Source organism: Meleagris gallopavo, chromosome 1 (genome assembly GCF_905368555.1).
Source record: "Meleagris gallopavo chromosome 1, MGAL_WU_HG_1.1, whole genome shotgun sequence".
In the NCBI taxonomy this organism is placed as follows: domain Eukaryota; kingdom Metazoa; phylum Chordata; class Aves; order Galliformes; family Phasianidae; genus Meleagris; species Meleagris gallopavo.
In genome coordinates this window covers 1478895-1499409 of record NC_139404.1, presented here as the reverse complement: position 1 = coordinate 1499409, position 20515 = coordinate 1478895, and the positions used below count along the sequence as shown (strand labels likewise).

General features: G+C 43.9%; 1 protein-coding gene and 1 long non-coding RNA gene across 5 annotated transcripts in view; both read left to right on the top strand.

Annotated features, from left to right (window-relative positions):
* Nucleotides 1–20515, top strand: part of NET1 (neuroepithelial cell transforming 1) — a 52658-nt gene that overhangs the window by 7192 nt on the left and 24951 nt on the right. Inside the window, exons 1-2 of one of the 4 annotated variants that reach the window (XM_085211010.1) lie at nucleotides 1035–1060; nucleotides 20058–20124. In XM_085211010.1, the coding sequence (XP_085067136.1) occupies nucleotides 1050–1060; nucleotides 20058–20124 (78 nt within the window). In that variant the 5' untranslated portion in view covers nucleotides 1035–1049. Of the gene's footprint in view, nucleotides 1–1034; nucleotides 1061–11264; nucleotides 11330–19664; nucleotides 19685–20057; nucleotides 20125–20515 lie in introns of those variants that run through there. The other 3 variants (XM_085210945.1, XM_085211079.1, XM_010709748.4) reach the window with 3 other exon arrangements.
* Nucleotides 1068–7231, top strand: LOC146545172 (uncharacterized). The gene is made up of 2 exons (XR_014880239.1): nucleotides 1068–1573; nucleotides 2358–7231. It is a non-coding gene; the product is annotated as an uncharacterized LOC146545172 (long non-coding RNA).

Here is a 20515-nt window from a genome sequence, read left to right as displayed (position 1 = left end):
CTGGCCTACGTGTAGGCAAAGGTTGGGGTGAGCCCACAGAAGTGACACAGTCCAGTGTGATGGGGAGAGGGCCTCATTTTTCTATTTTTCACTTGTTAGTAGTCCATCATAGAATGGCCTGGGTTGAAAGGGACCACAATGAAAGAAGCAAAGCACTACTGCAATGTCAGTATGTAAAGATGGTTTTTCTTAAAGGACTGAAATCCAGTGCAAGAGACAACAGGTAAAGGCAGGCAGTGAGATTTCAAGTGTGGATTATTGTCTCTGTTGCCCTGGAGGGCAGCAGATAGTCTCAGACTATATTGGGAAATAGCAGATATCTGCTAATCAAGAACAAGAGGAGGCTGGCAGCCTTCCTTCCAAGCAGTGGTGGCAGGCACAGGCTTATCTGAAGACAGCAATGCATCTCTTCGGAGGAGTCTTTAAAAGAAGACAAATGCATGTGATGCCATAGAAGAAGAGGAATCCTATAAAGTGGGCTGGAAAGTGCAGAGAATGATGCAGTTAATATGGAGGACTATGAGCTTAGATGAGAAGAGTTTATAGGTTGAAGAACGGCTTACTGTGAAGGAAAAAAGACCTGGCTTTATTAATCTTCTCAACTCCAGAAATGCAACAGTCCTTTTACTTACATCTCTACTGGGTAAGAAGGGATTGTAAGAACTTGAGCTCTAACTGGGAATGTGGATACTGTGCTTCACACCAACACTGGTGCTTTCATTCTTTCTGTGATACCAACACAGACCCAAGGTGCAGCTGCTTTGCTGACTGCTCCAGCTTCACTCAAAAGCCTTGAAACTGTTGAGCTTGGACTATTCCACCAGCTGCCATTCATCTGTCATTCATTCTCACATGATGGCATGTGGGTTTCCAAGTGGCAGCCAGCAAGCCTCATGTCTTTGGTATGCCTGCTGAACACATCCCAAAACATCCCAAGGGAAGGCAGTGATCACTGTTTGCCATAGGCTTTGCTCCCTGCTTACGTGGTTAAGCAAACTGCAGAAGTGAGGAAAACTGACAGCCTCGAAACTCTTTGCTTCTTCACAGAAATGGGATTTGAGTGAGTTTAATAGAGTGCTGAGCATGTCAAGTAGAGGCAGAATTGTTATTAACCTATGAAATTGTCTGTCATGTGGATAGGCTTTAGTGTTTGATATTCTGCAATGGAGGGATAGGAATGTGAGGCAGCTCAAGGAAGTGGAGAGCCATAGAACTGCCAGCTCCCTGCAGGGCTGGACCTCAGTATCCAAGTGAAAGTGAAGGCTCAAGAAAATAAAGGGCAAGGAAGAGAGGAAGGAAAAACTTGTACAGATTAAAGAAGTGTTCACTTATCTGATGAGAGAAGAGCAAGCCTGTGCTGCTGAGAATTTATGGAACATCTGCAGCTTTCACTGTCAGGTCAAGCTTCCAAATGCTAGAGCTGAGAACGCGTTGAAGTATTCGCATTGTTTCTGCTGAAATGAATGCTGGTGCTCAAGTCTGACATCATAGCAGACAAGGCTTTCAATTTCTACTGCATTAATTGATTTGGTTTCAGTTTTCTGGGATATTGGTCTTGCCAAAGTTATTCAAGGTAAAACCCGGCCCAATAAGATTAAAATACCTTTCTTCTTCCTGAGGGCTGGAATTTTGGGAACTAAAATGAACTAAAATGTGTACATGTGGAAGGATGTGAGCTAACATCTGAGGCACTTTTCAGAAGTGCCAAAGTAGATGTTCTATATGTGCCGAGGTCCCCTGCTGGGAACTGGGAGGTCCCCTGGTGGAAAGAGGTATCTCTGTATTGTTTTGGCAGTAGTAGAGGATGTTGCTGCTTGTGACAAGCAACTTAAGAATTTAGGATTGAAAATATGTGAATTAGGCACGCTGGTAAAAGATAGCTTAAACTGTAAAACATTGTCTGGACCTAGAGTCACTTGATTTCATATGGACCTTACTTGTACTGAGAACTTGTCTTTACTGTTTGATTTTTCTACTTTGGAAATACAAAGATAAATGGTTTGAAGTTGATTTAGATTGGATGTCAGGGGGGAAGTTCTTTACTGTGAGGTGCTGGAACAGCTGCCCAGAGAGGCTGTGGATGCACCATCCATCCCTAGAGGTGTTTAAGGTCAGGTTGGATGGGGCTCTGGGCAGCCTGGTCTGGTATTAAATGGGGAGTTTTGTGGCCTGTGGTAGAGGTGTTGGAGCTTCATGATCCTTGAGGTCCTTTCCAACCTGACTTGTAAAGACTTCTTTTGGATACTAGAAAAAATCCCTACAATAAATGCTTACTTTCTACCTCTGCTATCAGTTGGTAAAAGTTGCTTGTTGTCATCTCTATTTTTTTTCCTTTTCTCCCTTCTCTTCCTTTCCAGTCAGATGTGCCAACGTATTTTATACTTTCATTTCTGTAGCAGCTTTGAATCTGCTATCACTGCATTCTTGCTCTGAAGAAGCAGCGGAAGTGTGGGTTTCTGGTGAGTGTCGGGGCCCTGCAGCACAGAAACTTAAAGGAACGTTTTGAAATGCCTGAGAAGGAAAGCAGTGATAAGACAGCCCTGTGAATAATTTGTGGAAGGAAGAACTCTTCCCAGAAAGGAACACAACAGTGAAAGATGGATGAGTGCTGGGAAGCGCTGCGGTGAGAAACGAAACTACAGTGAAAATTTCCCTGAAAAATAATTCATAAGTGAGGAGGAAACTTGGTGACAGACTTGATGCTGCTGTGTAAAGCAGTTAATGAGGATGGAAAAGCCCTTTTTCCCCCCAGTGTATCTTACATACTGTGGGTTCTTACTGAGTGAGGATTTCTGTAATGGTGAAGCTGGTGTCCTTTTATTGCTGCAACTGAAGGACTTTTTAGAAACCTGAAATGTAGGTGAATGCAGGGATTACTTCACCTGCTAATCAAAATTACCTGGTCTAGAGGGAGGTATCCCTGCCGATAGCAGGGGGTTGGAACTAGATGATCTTAAAGGTCCCATCCAACCCAAACCATTCTATGATTCTATATAAACATGACAGCTCCATGCTAAAAGACATCTATAAAATATTCCAGATTAGGAAATATCTCATGCAGTAGAGAGCCATGTAGTGCTGAGCCTTCAGTAAATGTATCACGTGTGTCATCAGTGGACAGCTAACAAAGCTTTGCCTTGTGCAGATTTTCATGCACCTCTGTCACCTCCTGACAAGCCCTGACCACAAAGGCTGCAGGTGTGAGTTTAAGGAACTTTGTTTTCTGAACTAAACCATACTACTAACATACTCAGTGAGTTGGAGAACACAGGTGGCTTGTGACTTGCTTTCAAATAGTATTTTAAATGGTCATTAAGTTTACCCTCCTAGCTGCACATACTCTTTGTTTCTAGCTTGTAGACTCTGCAGGGCAAACCTCAGCAGTCCCTGGAAAGCAGCTGCAGTTGCACGTAGCATTCACGTGCCCAAATACATGTCTTGTTCTTTTAACAGTTTAACATTTGCAGCTTTGATTCACTTGCAGAATCTCCTTCTTTCACTGTGAGAAGTATAAATAATTCCACAGTTTCCCCACAGAGAATTACAGGCTGCCAGCAAAATCTGCTCAACTCCAGTGCCATAGGGTTGGTGGTCCCACAGTTACCACATCCTGGTGAGAGGGGAAGTACCTTATTAAATGTTTAACATAATTGCAAGCAATTACCTCACCAAACCTTCAACTTTACCTGCAAATGGACAGGAAGGCGGGCTTGATCACAGGACTCGACTTCCTGGTGTCTTGCTCTCCTCAGGCAATTTTATTTAGGGTCACTTTGAAGTCATTCCAGAAATCAAAGCTGGATGGAGACCCTCCCAATAAATAGCCTTTTAACAGGGAGGAAAAAGGCACAGATAATATCAGACCTGACTGTCAGATGTACGGATGCTCCCATGTGGACAAGATAATTTTTATTCCTTGATCAGGACCCTCAGTACTTCCCAACAAATTCTCCAAAAGAGGTATTTACACCCATAACAGAATCAAAGAGGGATGTAAGGTCTTCTGTGTAAGACCATGGCTGCAGACTTCATGTTCCCTGCATACTCCCTGCTCTATTTCACAGGATCACAGAATGGCCAGGGTTGGAAGGGACCTCAAGGATCACGAATCTCCAACCCCCCTGCCACATGCAGGGCCACCAACCTCCCTATTTAATACTAGACCAGGCTTCCAAGGGCCCCGTCCAACCTGGCCTTGAACACCTCCAGGGATGGACGGGGCATCCACAGCCTCTCTGGGCAGCCTGCTCCACTACCTCACCACTCTCTGTAAAGATTTTCCCCCTGGCATCCAACCTAAATCTCCCTTCCCTCAACTTCAAACCATTTCCCCTTGTCCTGCAGTTATCAACCTTTTCAAAGAGTTGATTCCCCTCCTCTTTGCAGGTTCCCTTTAGGTATTGAAATGCTGCAATGAGGTCACCCTGCAGCCTTCTTTTCTCCAGGCTGAACAATCCCAGCTCCCTCAGCCTGTCTTCATAGGGGAGGTGCTCCAGTCCCCTGATCATCTTCGTGGCCCTCCTCTGGACCCTCTCCAACATCTCCCTATCTTTCTTGTACTGGGGCTCCACACTTGGATGCAGTACTCCAGATGGGGCCTCACAAGAGCAGAGTAGAGGGGGACAATCACCTCCCTATCCCTGCTGGCCACCCCTCTTTTGATGGAGCCCAGGATACCATTTGCCTTCTGAGCCACAGGAGCACGCTGCTGGCTCATGTTAAGTTTTTCATCTATCAAGACCCACAGGTCCTTCTCCACAGAACTGCTCTCAAGGACTGCTCCTTTCAGTCTGTATGGATGCCTGGGATTCCTCCGGCCCAAGTGCAAAATTTGGAGCTCCAATTTGGAGATAAAGATGTGATGGGGGACCATGTCAAAGGCCTTGCTCAAGTCCGGGTAGATGACATCGGTTGCCTTTCCTTTGTCCACTGATGCTGTCACTCCATCATAGAAGGCCTCCAGATTGGTCAAGCTTGACCTTCCTCTGGTGAAGCCATGCTGGCTGTCTCAGATCACACGCCCATTCCTCATGTGATCAAGCATGTCACCCAGGATGATCTGTTCCATGATCTTCCCAGGCAGATGGTTGGGATGGCTTGCTGCTCACCTTTATTCCCAATGGTTGTTTTGGTGAAGCTGTAGAAAACAGACAACAACAAAAAAAGGCCTAAAGCCAATAATGTGATTAGAATTGCAAATCTGAGTCAGCCCTGCCTAACGTGTAGGAGTAACAACAACCTTGGCTCAGGTTTCCTGCGTGTTTCAGCAAGTAGTCAGACAGTAGACAGGCAGTGGTGTAGCCTGATTTCCTATGGAGCTGGCTCATGTTAGGCTTCACTGATGTCTTTTTATCTCCACTCCCATGACTGAGGCATAACAGTTCATTCATGATGTGTGGAGAGAGAAAATGATTTGAAAAGAAAAATTGTGTGGAAGTTGAGTCTTTCAGTCTGTTCAATGGATGCAGGTTGCATTGGGGAAGGCATAACTCAATAAACCCCTGCTGGGGGTTCTGGGCCCTCCTGGGCTCTGATCCCAGAGGCATCAGAGCATCATTTGCAACCCACTAATACTGTTCAATACACTTTTCCTGTGGTCTGCAGCAAGAGCTTTCTTCTTGCTCTATCATCTTTTGTTTTGGAGCGCACACACTGGGAATTTTCTAATACAAGCTTAGAGACTCCAGAACTGCTGGGGCTGAATCAGGCAGAGCTTTACTTCATCACTGAGGATGCAATGAAATCCTCCTCCTCTAGATGTCACCTCTGGATTGGGAAACAGCTCTCCTTTTGGTTTCACCCCAAGGTATAACTTAAGGGTTTATATTTGAGTTTAATATTACAATAAGTCGACCAGCTGGGCTACATTTGGAATTAATTTCATTGTACCAAGTCAAATGTGTAATGCTCCCCCACCCAGGGTGAAGGGAAATAATTTCTTGCCTACTACAGGATGACAGGTTTTTTTTCTGTTTCCTGCACAATTAATCTTCTTTCATGACATGCTGTCTGCTGACCAGGTCCTTTTCTTAAACCATTTAAGCTCTATGAGCTCCAAGATGACTTGTGGGGAAGAAAAGCAAGCAGGGAACCAAAATAAATGAATAAATCTGGGTGTGTGGGTGGTCTGAAGGAGGCACACAGCAGGGCAGGGAGTGTTCATCACCTGCATCTTCACTTAAAAGCTCTTCTGCAAAGCGGTCGGGATGGTTCCAGGTTAATTTCTGACAACCCAGAATACATTTTTCTTCGGCATCAGAGAGACCACAAAAGTTTATTGCATGAAGTTCCAATTAAGCTGATTTCCCACCCCCGCACGCATAAAGATGTTAAGACTGAACTGCTTCTGTGTCTTGCACAGTGAGAACAGTCAGTTATAGTACTTGGCTTAGTGTAGATCCCTAGATGGAACAAGGCCTTCCAGTGAGTTGAAGTGATTTAATTCCTGTGAGTGGTTTGGTTTTTGTTGTTTTTGAATGGCAGTTTTGTTCATAAATCCCTTAAACTGGCTGGAAAATATCACCCAGAGTACTATGAAGTATTAACTAATTAGTGGCCTGTACTCAAAGTCCTTCCCTAATGCCATTTGCATTACTTCCAGGGACTTTGCACTTCACACAGCGATCTCTCAAAAGCATTGCAGTGGGTCTGGGCAGCTGATTATGTTACGACTGTTTCACAGAGGGCTCAGCTTCAAAACTCAGAGCAGTTAATGACAGAGCAAAGCCAGTACAGAAGTGCTGACATCCAGCAAAATCAACCACGACACAGCTTAGCCTCTGGCTCACCCACCTACAAGACTGCCAGCTGCTGTCAGTGTCACATCCCCTTCCCTGTGGGGGTTTTTATCACTCACAGCAGACTGTTTTAACTTGTGTTCCACCAACAGGTAAGAAAAAAGGTGTTCTCTACAAAGGGTGAGATGTTGAGATGCACAGTGTTGTCAGAGCAGCAATCTTTATCACTGCATCAGGCCCTGTTTTCAAAACCCAGTTTACCTGTGTGATGCGTTGTGTTGCTGCTTGTTATTTCAGCAGACTGATGGTTTTGGATATTGGATTTTGTGTTCATCTCTTTGCACAGATTACAGCACTTTGTAGTCTCCACATAGTGAGGCTGCTGCAATACTAATTCACACACATAAGGGGGCAGATTTGAGATTATTCTGGAACCAAACTCCATTTTCTTTGTGTAAAAAAAAAAAAAAAAAAAAGACCTTGGAATAATCTTTAGAAGAGACACAGCAATCTTTGTACTAACTGTCCAAGAATGTTCTCCTGAACATGTATAACCACTGCTTGTGCTGAGTGAGTTTTAATAGCAGGTTTCCTGTGAACGTCTAGCAGACTTTCTCTTCTCTAAAGCCTGTATGTTCTTTCTAGTGAAGTGCTGTTTGTTTCACTTGCACTGAGATTTATTTTGTGTGTGGGTGGTTTGTTTGTTTGCTGTTATAGCTGCAAGCGGCTACAATGCTTTTATTAAAACTGCATTCCTACTGTGTTTAAGAATTGAAAACAGACTTCAGGTGTATTTATGCTTCTCCCATGGAAAGAGATTAGAGTCTTGTGTCTGAACTCTCCTCCCCTTCTCCATATGCCAGCTTATGTGTCTTCCTTGGCCCCCAAGCTGCAGCTTTTCCCTGCCAGCCTCCATAAAATTATCCCTGCAGGCAACGGTTCCTCATCTACTGTAGTAACTACATTTCTTAATCCTTCATCTTTTATTGCTTTGTTTCATTTTCAAGCTCTTTCACTCCTTGCAGGCCTTTTGTTACTCTGTTCCTTATCGGCTGCTCCCTCCTAAATCTTCATGGTCAGATATCCAAATGACATCAGTGGCTGTCATCTCCTCCAAGGGAATTTGGGCTCTAGACTGGTCTGATCTGTTCTCTACTACCATCTTACCTGATCTCTACTGCCATCTGTGCACAACCTGAGTTAAATGGGCTAGATGATGATAGGAAGGCTCACCAACTGGAACTTAACCGAACCTGCTCCTCTAATGCTTTCCTAACAGCACAAGGGATTGGAGGTCACCAAAGCATAGTGAGATGTTCCTAAACGCATTTCAGTAGCTACAGAGGACTGAGAAGCACTGTTGTGATTTTAACATCAGGGCTCTGACTACAAGCTTAGGTCAGACACAGGTGCCAGCCCACTGGACCAATTTCAGTTGTAACCTCCTGCTGAAGCTCCCATGAAAAGGACAAGCCCAAAATATGCTGCATGAGAAGGGAGGAAAAAGATTGCTAAAGGTTAACGCTTCCTTAACAGCTTTAAGGAAGACAGTCTCTGTGAAAGGAGACAAGTGTCTTGCCTGAGCACAGAAGGTGCACTAGTTTAAGAGCCTTAAACTAATTTAATAGAACAGTGCAAACCCTGCTTGTGAAAATAAATTCTCTTGGGGTGGTTACTGGCCTATGTCAACTCAGCACAGGCTCATTTGTTACTGGCTTGCAGAGCTGCCTGGGATATCAGCACTAAATGTGTTTACTTTTTCTTGCATTTAGTAAGAAAAGAATGAAAAGGGTTGTCCCCTCAAAAAGTAAAAGCATTAAACAATCTCTTTTGTAAGAGTAAAGTACACCTTCAAGTCCTTATAATGTTTAAATATTTAAAATATGAAGTCACTCAGTGCTGCCTTACCACCCACCTACTGAGCTCTGTTTCTCTTACAGACTTACCCTTAAATTGTATAGACATTACATTACACAGCTCCACCCTGCAGCCATTTCCTGCCCAGCTCCTCAGTTCTCACTCTTTTCCAATTATTTTTTCTCCTGTCTCCTTTTCTGTTTTTCCTACAGCTCTGGCTTTTTTTGGAATCTAGGAAATGAAGTTCCTAGACTGCTGCTGGCTTACTCTGCCTGCCCAAATCTAGCCCTCCCTCCTGTTCTTTTTTCCCCTGTGTGGGATAAGTGCTAATCGCCTTCAGCCTCCAAAGCAATGCAGGGCATCTTTTTATAGCCCTGCTGAAGATGAGGAGGAGGTAAACTTTCCTAAGAACATAAGAGCTGATTCAGGCCAAGGGTCCCTCTGACCTAATGTGCTTGTTCTGGGCACTAAGGGACTGCTATTACGATCAGAACTAGCATTTATAATGCTCCTTTCTCCCACACTGTCCCAATCTCCAGAAGTTTTCAAACCATCTCAATAACTCTTCCTAGGCTCGGTCTAATTAATCATAGAGTCTTTAAGGTAGGGAAAGACCTTTAAGATCAAGTCCAACAGTCAGCCCATCCCCACTATGTCCACTAAACGACATCCCTCGGTGCCACATTTCCACATTCCTTGTTTGCCTGCAGAGATGGTGACTCCACTGCCTCCCTGGGCAGCCTGTGCCAATGCTTCACCACTCTTCAGAGAAGAAATATTTCCTAATATCCAACATGAACCTCCCCTGGTGCAACTGAAGCCCACTATCCCTCTTTCTGTTATTTTTTACCCAGGAGAAGAACCAACCCTCACCTTGCTACAACTTCCTTTCAGATAGTTTCACCTTCCCCTATGTGGACCCTGCATTTCTGACCAGCTTTTAGTAAGAATTTCCTCAGGTCAGTTGTTTGTGTGAGGTGTTCCCGTGGCTGGAAAGGGCTCTTTTCCACTGAAATAGGCAGGAAAAGGGATGTGCCCTGCCCCTGTGCTGTACAGCTTCTGCAGAACTGCCCCTGAGGTTTGATGAGCTCAAGCCAAAGTCATCCTGTGACTCTGCTTTTGTTGTGAACCATAAATCATTACAAACGCGTTATTCTGGTGCTGATGAGTCTCTGTAGCAGAGGGCAGGATGGCTCCGTTCAAACACACATAGCAATTCCACTGCTGCCATCAATCCCCCACCTCCACTTACAAGAGTCCTGAGCTGCAATGTAGTCCTGTGGAATAGAAACAAGCAAGCAACTGCATTGCAGTGTTCTTTCATAGCTTTTTTATATGCCCATGTGCAGCTTAAGCAGATAATTGTCTCACTGAGCACAAGCCTACCTTGTCATTCAGATTACCTTGTATTTCTGGAGGTTGCAAGGACACATGGGGAATGTATGGTGAATGCATTGGTTGTTGGTAACTTGTCACACTGTGTTGTTTTTCCAGCCCTACAACTGGCATAACTGCTTTCACAGTAAGGGTTGCAGCAACTGCTTGCTTAAAGGAGAAAAAACACAGAGCCATTTAGAATTTTTAAAAAAGAGAAAAGTTCCTGCCTGTTAGCACTGAAATGTATGTTTTCCCGAGCGTTCTCTCGTGATGATTTGTAATATTTATTGCATCAAGCTTGGTTCCCACAAGAACTCAAAATAGCCATCTGGATTTGAAGGGATGCAGCTTTCCTCGGCTGGCATGGCTGTGGGACACAGAGCTCGCTCCCATGGCTTCTGGGCACTTGGAATTCCTCCGTCCTCACTGCTCTCCCCTGGGAGCATTCAAAATAGGTACCAGAGGGGAAGGGGCTCTGGGGGTGGCATTCAATGGAAACAGTTTAAAGTACAACTCATTTCTGCTGAACTTGGAACCTTTTGCTCCCTGCCTGGAAATGCTGAAAAAGCCTAATGTTCGTTTGGAGAATTGAGAGTGTGGTTTTGTGGGAATTGAGCATCAGGTGAAGTTAAGCAGAAAGGGTAAGTGGTTCATAAAGCACTCTGAGATGGTGGCCTTCACCATTGTACACAAAACACTGTATTTTCATATCTAGTCTCTATGAGACGATGCTTTCCTGTAAGACTGTGTATTGTTTACAACATTTGCTTCCTTTCCCTTTCCTCTTTGAATGCAGTCCAGGCAGCCAAACTTTTATTGATGGTGGTTTTTGTTCTTTGTTACCTGGTGATGCAAAGTTTAACACTGCTCTACTGAGAAGCCTGTTTTCATTCTGTAGTAGTGGCAGTTTCTCTGGAACACAGCTCACTACTGAATCTGGGACCAAAACTGCTGGAGGGGATGGGAATTATTTAGGATAAAGCCTGACTAAAGATTTCTCAAAGCCTGCACATCTAGGACATGACTGAGTAAAAAAAAAATGTAGATATTCTTTTATATAACTGAATGACAATTGCATTTGAGCTCCTGCTAGATGCTTTTCCCTTTCATTTCACTTAACTTTGGACCCCCCAAAAACTGATCGCTTAAATCTGAGCCTCACCCAAGGTTCCTTTATAGTCACGCAGAAAGAGAGGCGCCTCCAGGGCATGGCCAAAGCAGCTTCAAATGCCTGGCCAGAGGTGTCAGCCTCCCTGCAGGACTGACAGGGGAGCCTGGACAACTGCCTGCCTGTCGGGGGGCTGACAGATGAGCCACGTGCAGAGCAGGAAAAGGGGAGCCGAGGTTCGGCATGCGAGGTCAGTGCTCTTGTATTTCTGTTCCTGCTTTTTAATTGTTAGGATTATCTTCCAGCCCATCATTCATCTGAGAAGCCATGCAGGACTGACAGAGCTGATTGACAAGGGCCTGGTGCACGAAACCCAGTGGCTCAGGGGCTGAGGATGCACTGCACTCTTCTGCCAGAGATGACCCCACAGCAGTGAGAGCGATTGCATGGCTGCTGACAAGCAAAATATTTTGTCAGCAGCTGCACTGCTTCTCCCTAAAGTCCTCCTTCCCCTTCTGCTTCAGCATTTACATCATATCTCTGGAAATGAGAGTACAAATAGCTCTGTGAAATGGACAGGATGACTACACTCAGCGTATCAGGAGACATTTGTTCTGTCGGTAGCTTTCATTTGGTCTGATGAAGAGGAATACAGTTTTCTCTTTCTAATAATGGATAGTTGCCACAGTCTTCTGTTACATGCTTGCAAACAAGAATACCTGCTTTCAGAGCCAGCTCTGCCATGGGACTTTGCAGAGGAGAGCCCACTCTTGCTGATCTTCCAAAGTGAAGCATGGTTGGAAGCGAGGGCAAATGCAGGGTGAGAGAATGGCCATATTTGGGAGCCATGAAGGTGTTAACATCGATGTCTGTAGAGATACCATCTCCCTCCTGTGCCCTGCAAGAACAATAGAGGCATGTAGGCTTTGTTTCCTCGGTAGTGTCAGTTCTCTCAAGGTGTTCCCATCACCTTCTCAGCACATTGGTGTGCACTTGTAGAGGTGACCTTAGGCCACAACTGCTGAAGATTGACTTTGCAGACACAGAGAGTTGCCTCAGCATGCCAGCTCGCAAAGCACCAAAGGTTTTCCTCTCCAAGCTTATGTTTGCTACCTCTCACTTTGGCCAGTGCAAATGTTTGTTCAGTCACCTTGTTAACTCAATCGCAGCAACGGTGCTCTTACAAATAATCATCACAAAAGACTATTGTTTTCTGTTTCATTTCATGACGTTGTGCTGCAGTGTGTCATCAGACCAGACGCCTTTGAAAATGCCACTGTGTGCCGAGCTGGAGTAATCTGAGCAGTTGGGGTGAGGCTGCTGGAGAGAGGAGATCTGACCATGTGCTGTTGAAATATCCTTCTTGTTCTTTTGCAGAGAAATCTGGCTGCCAGCCTCAGCCACACTGCTAGGAGCTCAGTGTTTGCTGACTTTAACTTGGAGCAGATACGCAGCCAGGGAGGGAAGTCTGAAGGCAAACTGGAAGGAAGATGCTTGGCTCATAAGGGAAGTCTGTGGTGCAAAGATATCATTTCAGTCCTCAGATGGAACTAGATGTTGCTGTGTTGGCTGTGAAGAGATTGTTAGTGTGCAGCTCTGGAGAGGTCAGACGTGTGATTATTGAAGGATATCAGCGCGTGTTTAATCTCCTCGGTGCTTATCTGCTCATGTTTGGTGCTGCTGCAGATTGCTTCTTCAGACAAATAGCCACCATAATCCACTCCTAACCATGAGGAGCAAACGCTTCTAAAATGGAAAAGAAACCTTCCCCTTCAGTCTGCACTGAACTTCATAAAACTACTTAAAATTAAATGTTCTTTGTACAGTGTAAACCTGCCCAGAGTGTCTGAAGGCGCTTCCTTTCGAAGCAGGGCTTGTTCCAGTAGAAAAGAAGAAAATAATAGCTATTCCAGAGCTTCTGCAAAAGTACAAGAAGTTCTCAGCTCAGCAGTAGCACTGTTTGCTCCTGTCCAAGTGGTGGACGGGTTGAAGTGGTTTTGATCGCTGTTTAACTCCGCTGCCCCACGTTTTCATGGCTTGGCTGTTTGAAAGCTGAGCCTGCTAGAATTCCTAATTGCACCCGTGTTGCAAAGTGTGATGCTGCTGCTGCCAGAAAGTTATTGCAGCTTTCTAAACCACATTTCCAGAGAGCAACCCGTCATTCTTTTGCTCTCCATATAATTACGGCTATAAGTATCCCACTTCCTTTTGTGTGCAGTGAGAGCATTAATGAGGCAGCATTAATGACAGAGAAGCAGTCTGCAAACTTGAACTCCTCACGGAGTTCATCACACCATTTTCTTCTCAGCCATTGAAGCACTGAGTCCTTCTGTCTTGCTCTTAGATATTTAAAATGTCTGTCAATAGGTTTTTCTCCAATTAAGGCTTTCACCCTGGAGCTTTTCAAGATAAGGAACCGTGACAAACTCTACTGTAAGTGCCCTTAGTCAGCAGTTGTTTGCACAGCACTTGGGAGGCCTCTCACACTGGCCAAGGCCTCTGGATATTGTTGGGAGTGGAAATATTAACGACATTAAGTTAGAGATCCAGAGGCTGTTTCTTCTTTTTTTTTTTTTTTTTTTTTTCTTTTTCCTACAGAAAAGCTTTAAATTAAAATTCAAAAGGTTCTTTGTGGAGCTTTCCGTGCTTGTCGTTCAAAATGGGGCTCACCCATTCAAAATGATGTTGCTTGTTTGGGCAACATGTTGCTGTAATATTCACCATCTCAGTCCTTAGCTGGCACAAGTGGTTTATATTTAAGAACAGCTCGCACTGAAAACATTCCCTCCCCCAAAAAAATGGTTTGGAAGTCAGAGGGGAAGGAAACACACAACTGCTGCCCAGTCTGAAGAATGTATTTTGGAACTTCAGAAAGTGAAGAGAACTGCCAGATCAAAGCATTTCTGCAGTTTCCTGGATAAGTCATCAAAAATAAGCCAAAAAAAAAGAAAAAAAAGAGTGCAGATTGTCAAATGATGCTGACTGGGCTGTGCGGATTTACAGTAAAAAGGGAGAAAAATGTTTCAAAAACCATTAATGGGAAGTTGCCTTAACCTGATGAGTGTGGTTCTGCTGTGCTTTGCCCTGTAGGCTGAATAATGGGAATCCATTCTAGCACGCCTTTTGTGGATGTCTTCTGGATTTCTGTTTGCACCACAATCTAATTTATGAATTTTTTTTTTTCCCTTTTTCCTCAAAAACTTAAGCAAAAGTCAAAACAAGAAGACCTATATCTGGTTAAGGCAAGCAGAAGATGTTTAAGAAGCCACACAGTGTAAACTGTTTGACAGAAACATTTTCTTGCCGATAAACTGATTTAAGACGAGGTGTTTGTATCACTGCTCTTTACCTCGTCCTTCTCAGCTTCGAAATTTATCAAGCTCTGAATGGTGTTGTCAACCTTGAAATTAAATTCTGAGGACAACTTTAGCTCCCTACCACAATTGCATCCATCCCAACCTACACTAGTGAGAGGATCGTGATGTTTATTCAAGGAGGGCGTTGAACAATGACTGTTTCCTTAACCTGGCTTCATGTGAAACAATTGAGCCTGCCCGGTGGCTTTTATCAATATGTTATCTACTAAATCACCCAAACTTCCTCTATTAAGATTATTGGGGCCTCATTGCCTTCCCTGCTATGTTGCCAAACAAGTTTTGTGCTCAGGATTTCCCCAGCTTCCCTCCATTTAAGTACCTGGTTTTCTAACTGTTTGCAGACCAGCTTGAGAATATTATAAATATACACATGTTCTTTTCAGGTTAAGAATGTTTCATAACTAACCTCTTTATGGACCACCAGCATGGCAACTTTGATTTTAGCAAGCAGTGAAAAGATTTTCTCTTGGCAAGATGGCAGTGTCATCACTTGCTGGTAAGCAGCCTGGAACATTCATTTCTCAAAGCAAACAGAGGGTACCAAAACAGAATTATTTGTTCTCTCTGTACAGTCTCAACACTATTGCCCCTCCCCTGCCCTCGGTTGGGAGAAGTTTTCTTTGCCAACGTGTTGCCGCAACGTTTTACATCTAGAAAATTATTTTTGTCTGTTCACGCAATCTTCTTCGTAACTCCAAAGTTCTTCATCACTTTGAAATGTATTAGCCAACTATAATTAACTCTTTCTGCTTGTCTTGAGCCCTGACAAGATAAGAAAGAGGCTGGGCCCTCTTTCCTTGCGTATCTGCTCATCCTGCCATAAACAAGAAAATGATGGCAGACACGGTCTATCAAGAAGAATCTTTTTCAAGAAACTCAGGAAGTGACGGAACCCAAATTTAGTCTTCGTTTGGGTGACACAGCAGTAATTTCTATGGTTCTTTCTACAACAGGCCTGTTGCAACATTTTGCTGTAAACACAGCAATTAACTACATCCAACTGTTGGCACCGACACAATGCTTTATTCTGCTTTCTTCAGGAACTAAAACATTACATCAAAGCCACTCTGCACTTCTTTCCATTAATCACGCAATGTTTTGAGCAATGACCTCCAGTGCAGCGCTCCATCACACTGCTCTGCTTCTTCTCCTGCTGCGTGCTGAGATGTGTTAGGTAAAACTTCCAGGATTGCTCTTGCCATCATCACTGACCTTGCTTTCACCAGTGCTGTCTTCCCATTCTTGAGGGACCTTGCGAAGGATGCCCAGCTGAGCACTGCAATCGTGAGTCATCCATTTGCACATAATACACGTGGTAATCATGCAGATGACTAAATTTGGCTCTGTGTTTTTGGAGAGCTTTGCAGGCTTAAGCAGTAAAGCTACAGGCAAAGCTGGAGGATAAAATTCTGCAGGCAGTCGTCCCCACGATCTCTGCATAAATGATACTTTGTTGTGACTTGGTTAGCAAGGAGAATGCATACAGGCAATAGGTGTGATGAAGTTTGAGCTAATGGAAGCCACTTCTCCTGAAGTTATTTTTTCCACTTAGCACCAAGGTCTCTTGCCCTCAGGGTCCAATCCCAACAGTTCCTGGCAGATGGCAGCTCCCTGTGCTTTACCAAAGACTTGAAAAGGAAAGAGGTTCAGTAAGAACTCTTTACACAACAAAAGGCTTATTCCTTTTAATAAAAGATAGTTGAGAAATGTCTGTGGTACCAAGACCTGTCAGAAATTAGGATATTCCAGCGCCACTGTAGGTGTCGGCACATGGGAAGGAGCAGTTTCTGACTTCCACTCCGCCTCTTATCCTCTTGTTTGAGTCCTCTTAGAGGACCACTGGAGACAGGGTAAAAGAAGCCCATCTGCAACTTGCTCCAGTACTGCAGAAGATACGTGTTGGGCACTTGGAGAATTGAAGGGAACTTTCTCATTGGGGTGGATGCTTCTGTATTGCCTGCCTTTTGTGGTGATTGAGCAACGAAGAAAGTTTAGATGATGGACTGGGAGGTGAAGACATTTCTCCCCATTTCTGTTGGACAACTGTTGGAAACCAAGCTGTCAGCAGACTTTTGAACCTTGGTCCTACTCTTATCCTCGCCTCTGTGACTCATTTCAAAATGCTGAGAAGGTTTGCAAGTTAGTGCCTCTCATACACGATCATTTCTCCTTCTCATGAAAGAACAGTGGCTGTGTGCTCTTGATATTGGGCAATAGCAGCAGAGAGGTTAATACCTGTATGATGGTCTCTGTGGGTTGTTTTCTGGGTGGATTCCCAACAGACATTGGGAAAGGCTTTTTTGCAAGGGCCAACATGGGAGGCACCTCACACAATCAGCTAAATGATCCACGCTGCAGCTTGAGCAGAGGGGAAAATGAAATACTGCATAGGCAGTCCTGTGAGGCACACTGTCTTATAATGCACAGGACAAAATTAAACACTGCTTTGGATTGAAATCCTGTTATAACAGCTACATAATTGGAAGGAGATGTGTAAATGGAAATTTACACAATTTCTTTAAACCTATGAGAGTTAAGGATGTGATGATTGTGTAGAATACCTTTAAATTTGAGCTTTTTGAAAAGCTGCTATTGCCAAACTTACTTGATTAAACCTCATAAAATCCCCATTTGGAACTGAGTGCACTCATACAAGTGGGCCAAGCTGCATCTGGTTCTCCATGGCAGCTCTGTGCCTGCCATCCCACCTCTCTCCCAGTGCAAGGAACCCCAGACAACACATCTGGGACAGCAACCCACATCCATACTGGGATGACTGGGAGCTGCTCTGAACAGCTTACAAGCCTCATGTGGCTTCCAGCTCACCACTTGGCCACCTCTGTTGTCTGAGATCAAGAGCCATGAAATAAAATCATACTCATGTTCCCCAGCATGAAAGCTCATGCCTTCATCAGAGCCTGAGGCTCGGTCCATTCTAATGGCTCTTTATAGCTGCACAGGGCACAGTTTGCAGACTATTCATCTCTTTACTTTTCTATCTGTATTCAAGGAGAGTTTAATCAAGTTTTATTCTTGGCAGCCAAGCAGGTTGTGATTAAACAGGGAGGATTTTGCTTTCTCATGAGCAAAAAAAATTATTTTAAATTTCAAAGAAATCCACTGCTTGTTCCCAGATTCTTTTTCTTGAGCAGTATGTACTCTTTTAAATCCCAAAGAATGTTCCCTTCTAGAAATTTCTTCCCCATCCAATGTACTGGTATGCAGCCCTTGGAAATGCCACCTTCCTTTCTGGAGAGGTATGAGAGACAAAAAGCTTTTGGCTGATCATAAAGTACCTGAAAGTGGTATGGTCCAAGGAATAATTTCCTCTGGCTTCATGTAAATTGTAATACGTGCACATGATATTTTGAAAAACCTTGTTTTTTATACTTACATATTTTATATTTTTTAGGCATTATAGATACCTATATACTTAAATATCTAAATACACATGTATATATAACACATATGGCATATTTAGTATTCTAACCACTTTAAATGTTCCAGCTTTGTGATTTTCCACTGATGCTGCTTGCTTTGCATTTTCACATTGTGGCTGCTGTGCATAAACCATTGGCACAACTGCAATGTTCCCTAAACTAGTCCTGAGGGGATATCAGCCTCCCCAGAACCTGCAGGAAAGTGTTGTTCCTACTCCATGCTCTTTTGTCTGGCAGACCTATTTCTTCATTGCAGATGAGGAGTGAAGAAGCCCTTCTTGCACAAAGTGGCTCCATCTTTTTGGTACCAGGTACCAGTTTTGGTACCTTGCATCATTTAGATTGCTCACAGAAGTTGTGGATGCCCCATCCCTGAAGGTGCTCAAGGCCAAGTTGCATGGGGCCCTGGGCACCCTGATCAGGTGGGGGGCAACCACCCCATGGCAGGGGTAGGGGCTGGGTAGCTTTTGAGGTCCTTTCCAACCCAACTATTCTATGATTCTATAATCTTTAAGGTCCCTTCCAACCCAAGGTGAGGCTGGACGGAGTCGTGGGCAGCCTGATCTGGTGGGTGGCAACCAGCCCACAGCAGGAGATTGGAGCTGTATGGCCTTTAAGGTCTCTTCCAAGACAAGCCATCCTGTGATTCTATGATCTCTAAAGTCCCTTCCAACCCAAGTCATTCTATGATTCTACAATCATTTCAAGAAACCAAATCTGCTGCTCTTCCTGGAGTCAGGAGTGCAAAACGAGCTTAGGCATTTAGCAGTTGGTTGGATGTTGTCTCAGCAAGTAAAATAGTCATCAAGTCACTTGCATTAATAGAAGGATGCTAAGCAAAGGATCATTTTTGGGAGGAATCTGCTAATATAAACTCACCTCTGTAGTGTATACCATCTGCATAAAATGTTTGTCTCATCACTGAAGGCATCCTGTTTTCCTTCACATCTTTCTTCCAATATGGTGCAGCTCACAATACATTTATCTTGCTGCTCATCAAAGTGCTGAAGAATTTTCTGGGTGGTTGACTTATATTTTCCAAATACCAATCCGGAACACTGCATCCTCATAAACCTTTTACAGACAAGTGCTTTTTCTCTTCTGATATGGAGAGCTGTTGACGTTAAATGCTACTCATGCTCTGGGTGATGAATTTTCAGCAATGCCTGAACAATGCTGGTGCGTAAGTCCCCTGAAAGTCAGAAGGATTTGCATTCCTGTATTCTTTCCAGGTTTTTGAAAGTCCTGTGGGATATCAGCATGAAGAAGAAAGGTGCAGCTGGCAGGGAGATGCTTTTTCTGTCTGAATTTCTGACAGCAAGGGGGAAAAGTTCTCCCCATTCAGTAAGGCAGCTGGCCGTCTTTGAAAAAAAGTGTGTGGTCCATTTGGGACTAAAGTTCTGCATGCAGAAACTCAGTGACAGACAAAAAGGGTTTCTCCATGCTACAGCCAGAATAAGCTTTAAAAAATAGTTACTGGAAACATACCTTAAGTCCACCAGACAGTGAAAGTTGGAATGTAACTTGTTTGCTTAACTCCATGCTAGTACAATAAATGACTTGCATAAGGCAATTCGTTTACCATTGTTCAAAGAGCATGGATTATACAAACGGACCATTGTATGTATTACTTTCTGGTGGTTTAACTTTCTTGGATTGAGAATGACTTAATGAAAGACCACGACTCAATTCCTGGTTGTAACTTTATGGGAAACTACAAGGCTGCATTGTCAAAGGTGCAGTTTGGTGCTTCCTTTCATTTCGGCTTCATTAACCGTGGAAAATGAGGTCAGAATATATTTATTATTATTATTGTTATTATTATTATTATTATTATCCTTCCTCTTGGTCGGATTTAAAACAATTGCCAGATTTGTGGTCAAAGAGGGCTCAGTGGAAGGACTTTGCCTGCCTCTGCTGCACAGAGTCATTTCTTGGAGTAAATCAGGATTTTTAATCTAACTCCTGCAATTATCACAGGGAATACTCACAATCCCTTTGGTCTCTCCTTCCCAAAGACTGTTCTATGTCATTGTCTTTGAGACTTCTGGGGCTTGGAGCTGAGGGCCTGTGATACCATCAAAGCTGTGGAAAACAGATGTAGTTTATTAATGCAGCAAACCATAACTTATTTACCTTAATCCTTTTTTTGTGCTCACAGGTGTCCACTGAGACGAGGCAGCTCTTTCACGTTTCTCACTCCAGGACCACACTGGGACTTCACCCTGGTAAGTAAACCAATGGTGGGTACACATGAACAAAATCAGGAATAGGGATGTGAAGGTCCTGCTTCCTGGAGAGAAAAGAAAATCAACATATTCTTCTCTTTCCCTGGCTTTACATGTACATTCTGAGCCACTTAGGCTTCTGAGCTTTAGCTGGAGGGTGCTTTTAACACACAGGTGAAGAGAAGACAGGGTGTCATGATGATTATGATTACTTTCTAATGTGTGTCAGCAGAACATAGAATCATTAAGGTTGGAAGAGACTTCTAAGATCATCAAGACCAACGCATCACCACCATGCCCACTAACCATATCCCCCAGTGCCACTTCTCCACATTCCATGAACACCTCCAGGGACAGTGATTCCACCACCTCCCTGGGGCAGTGTGTTCCA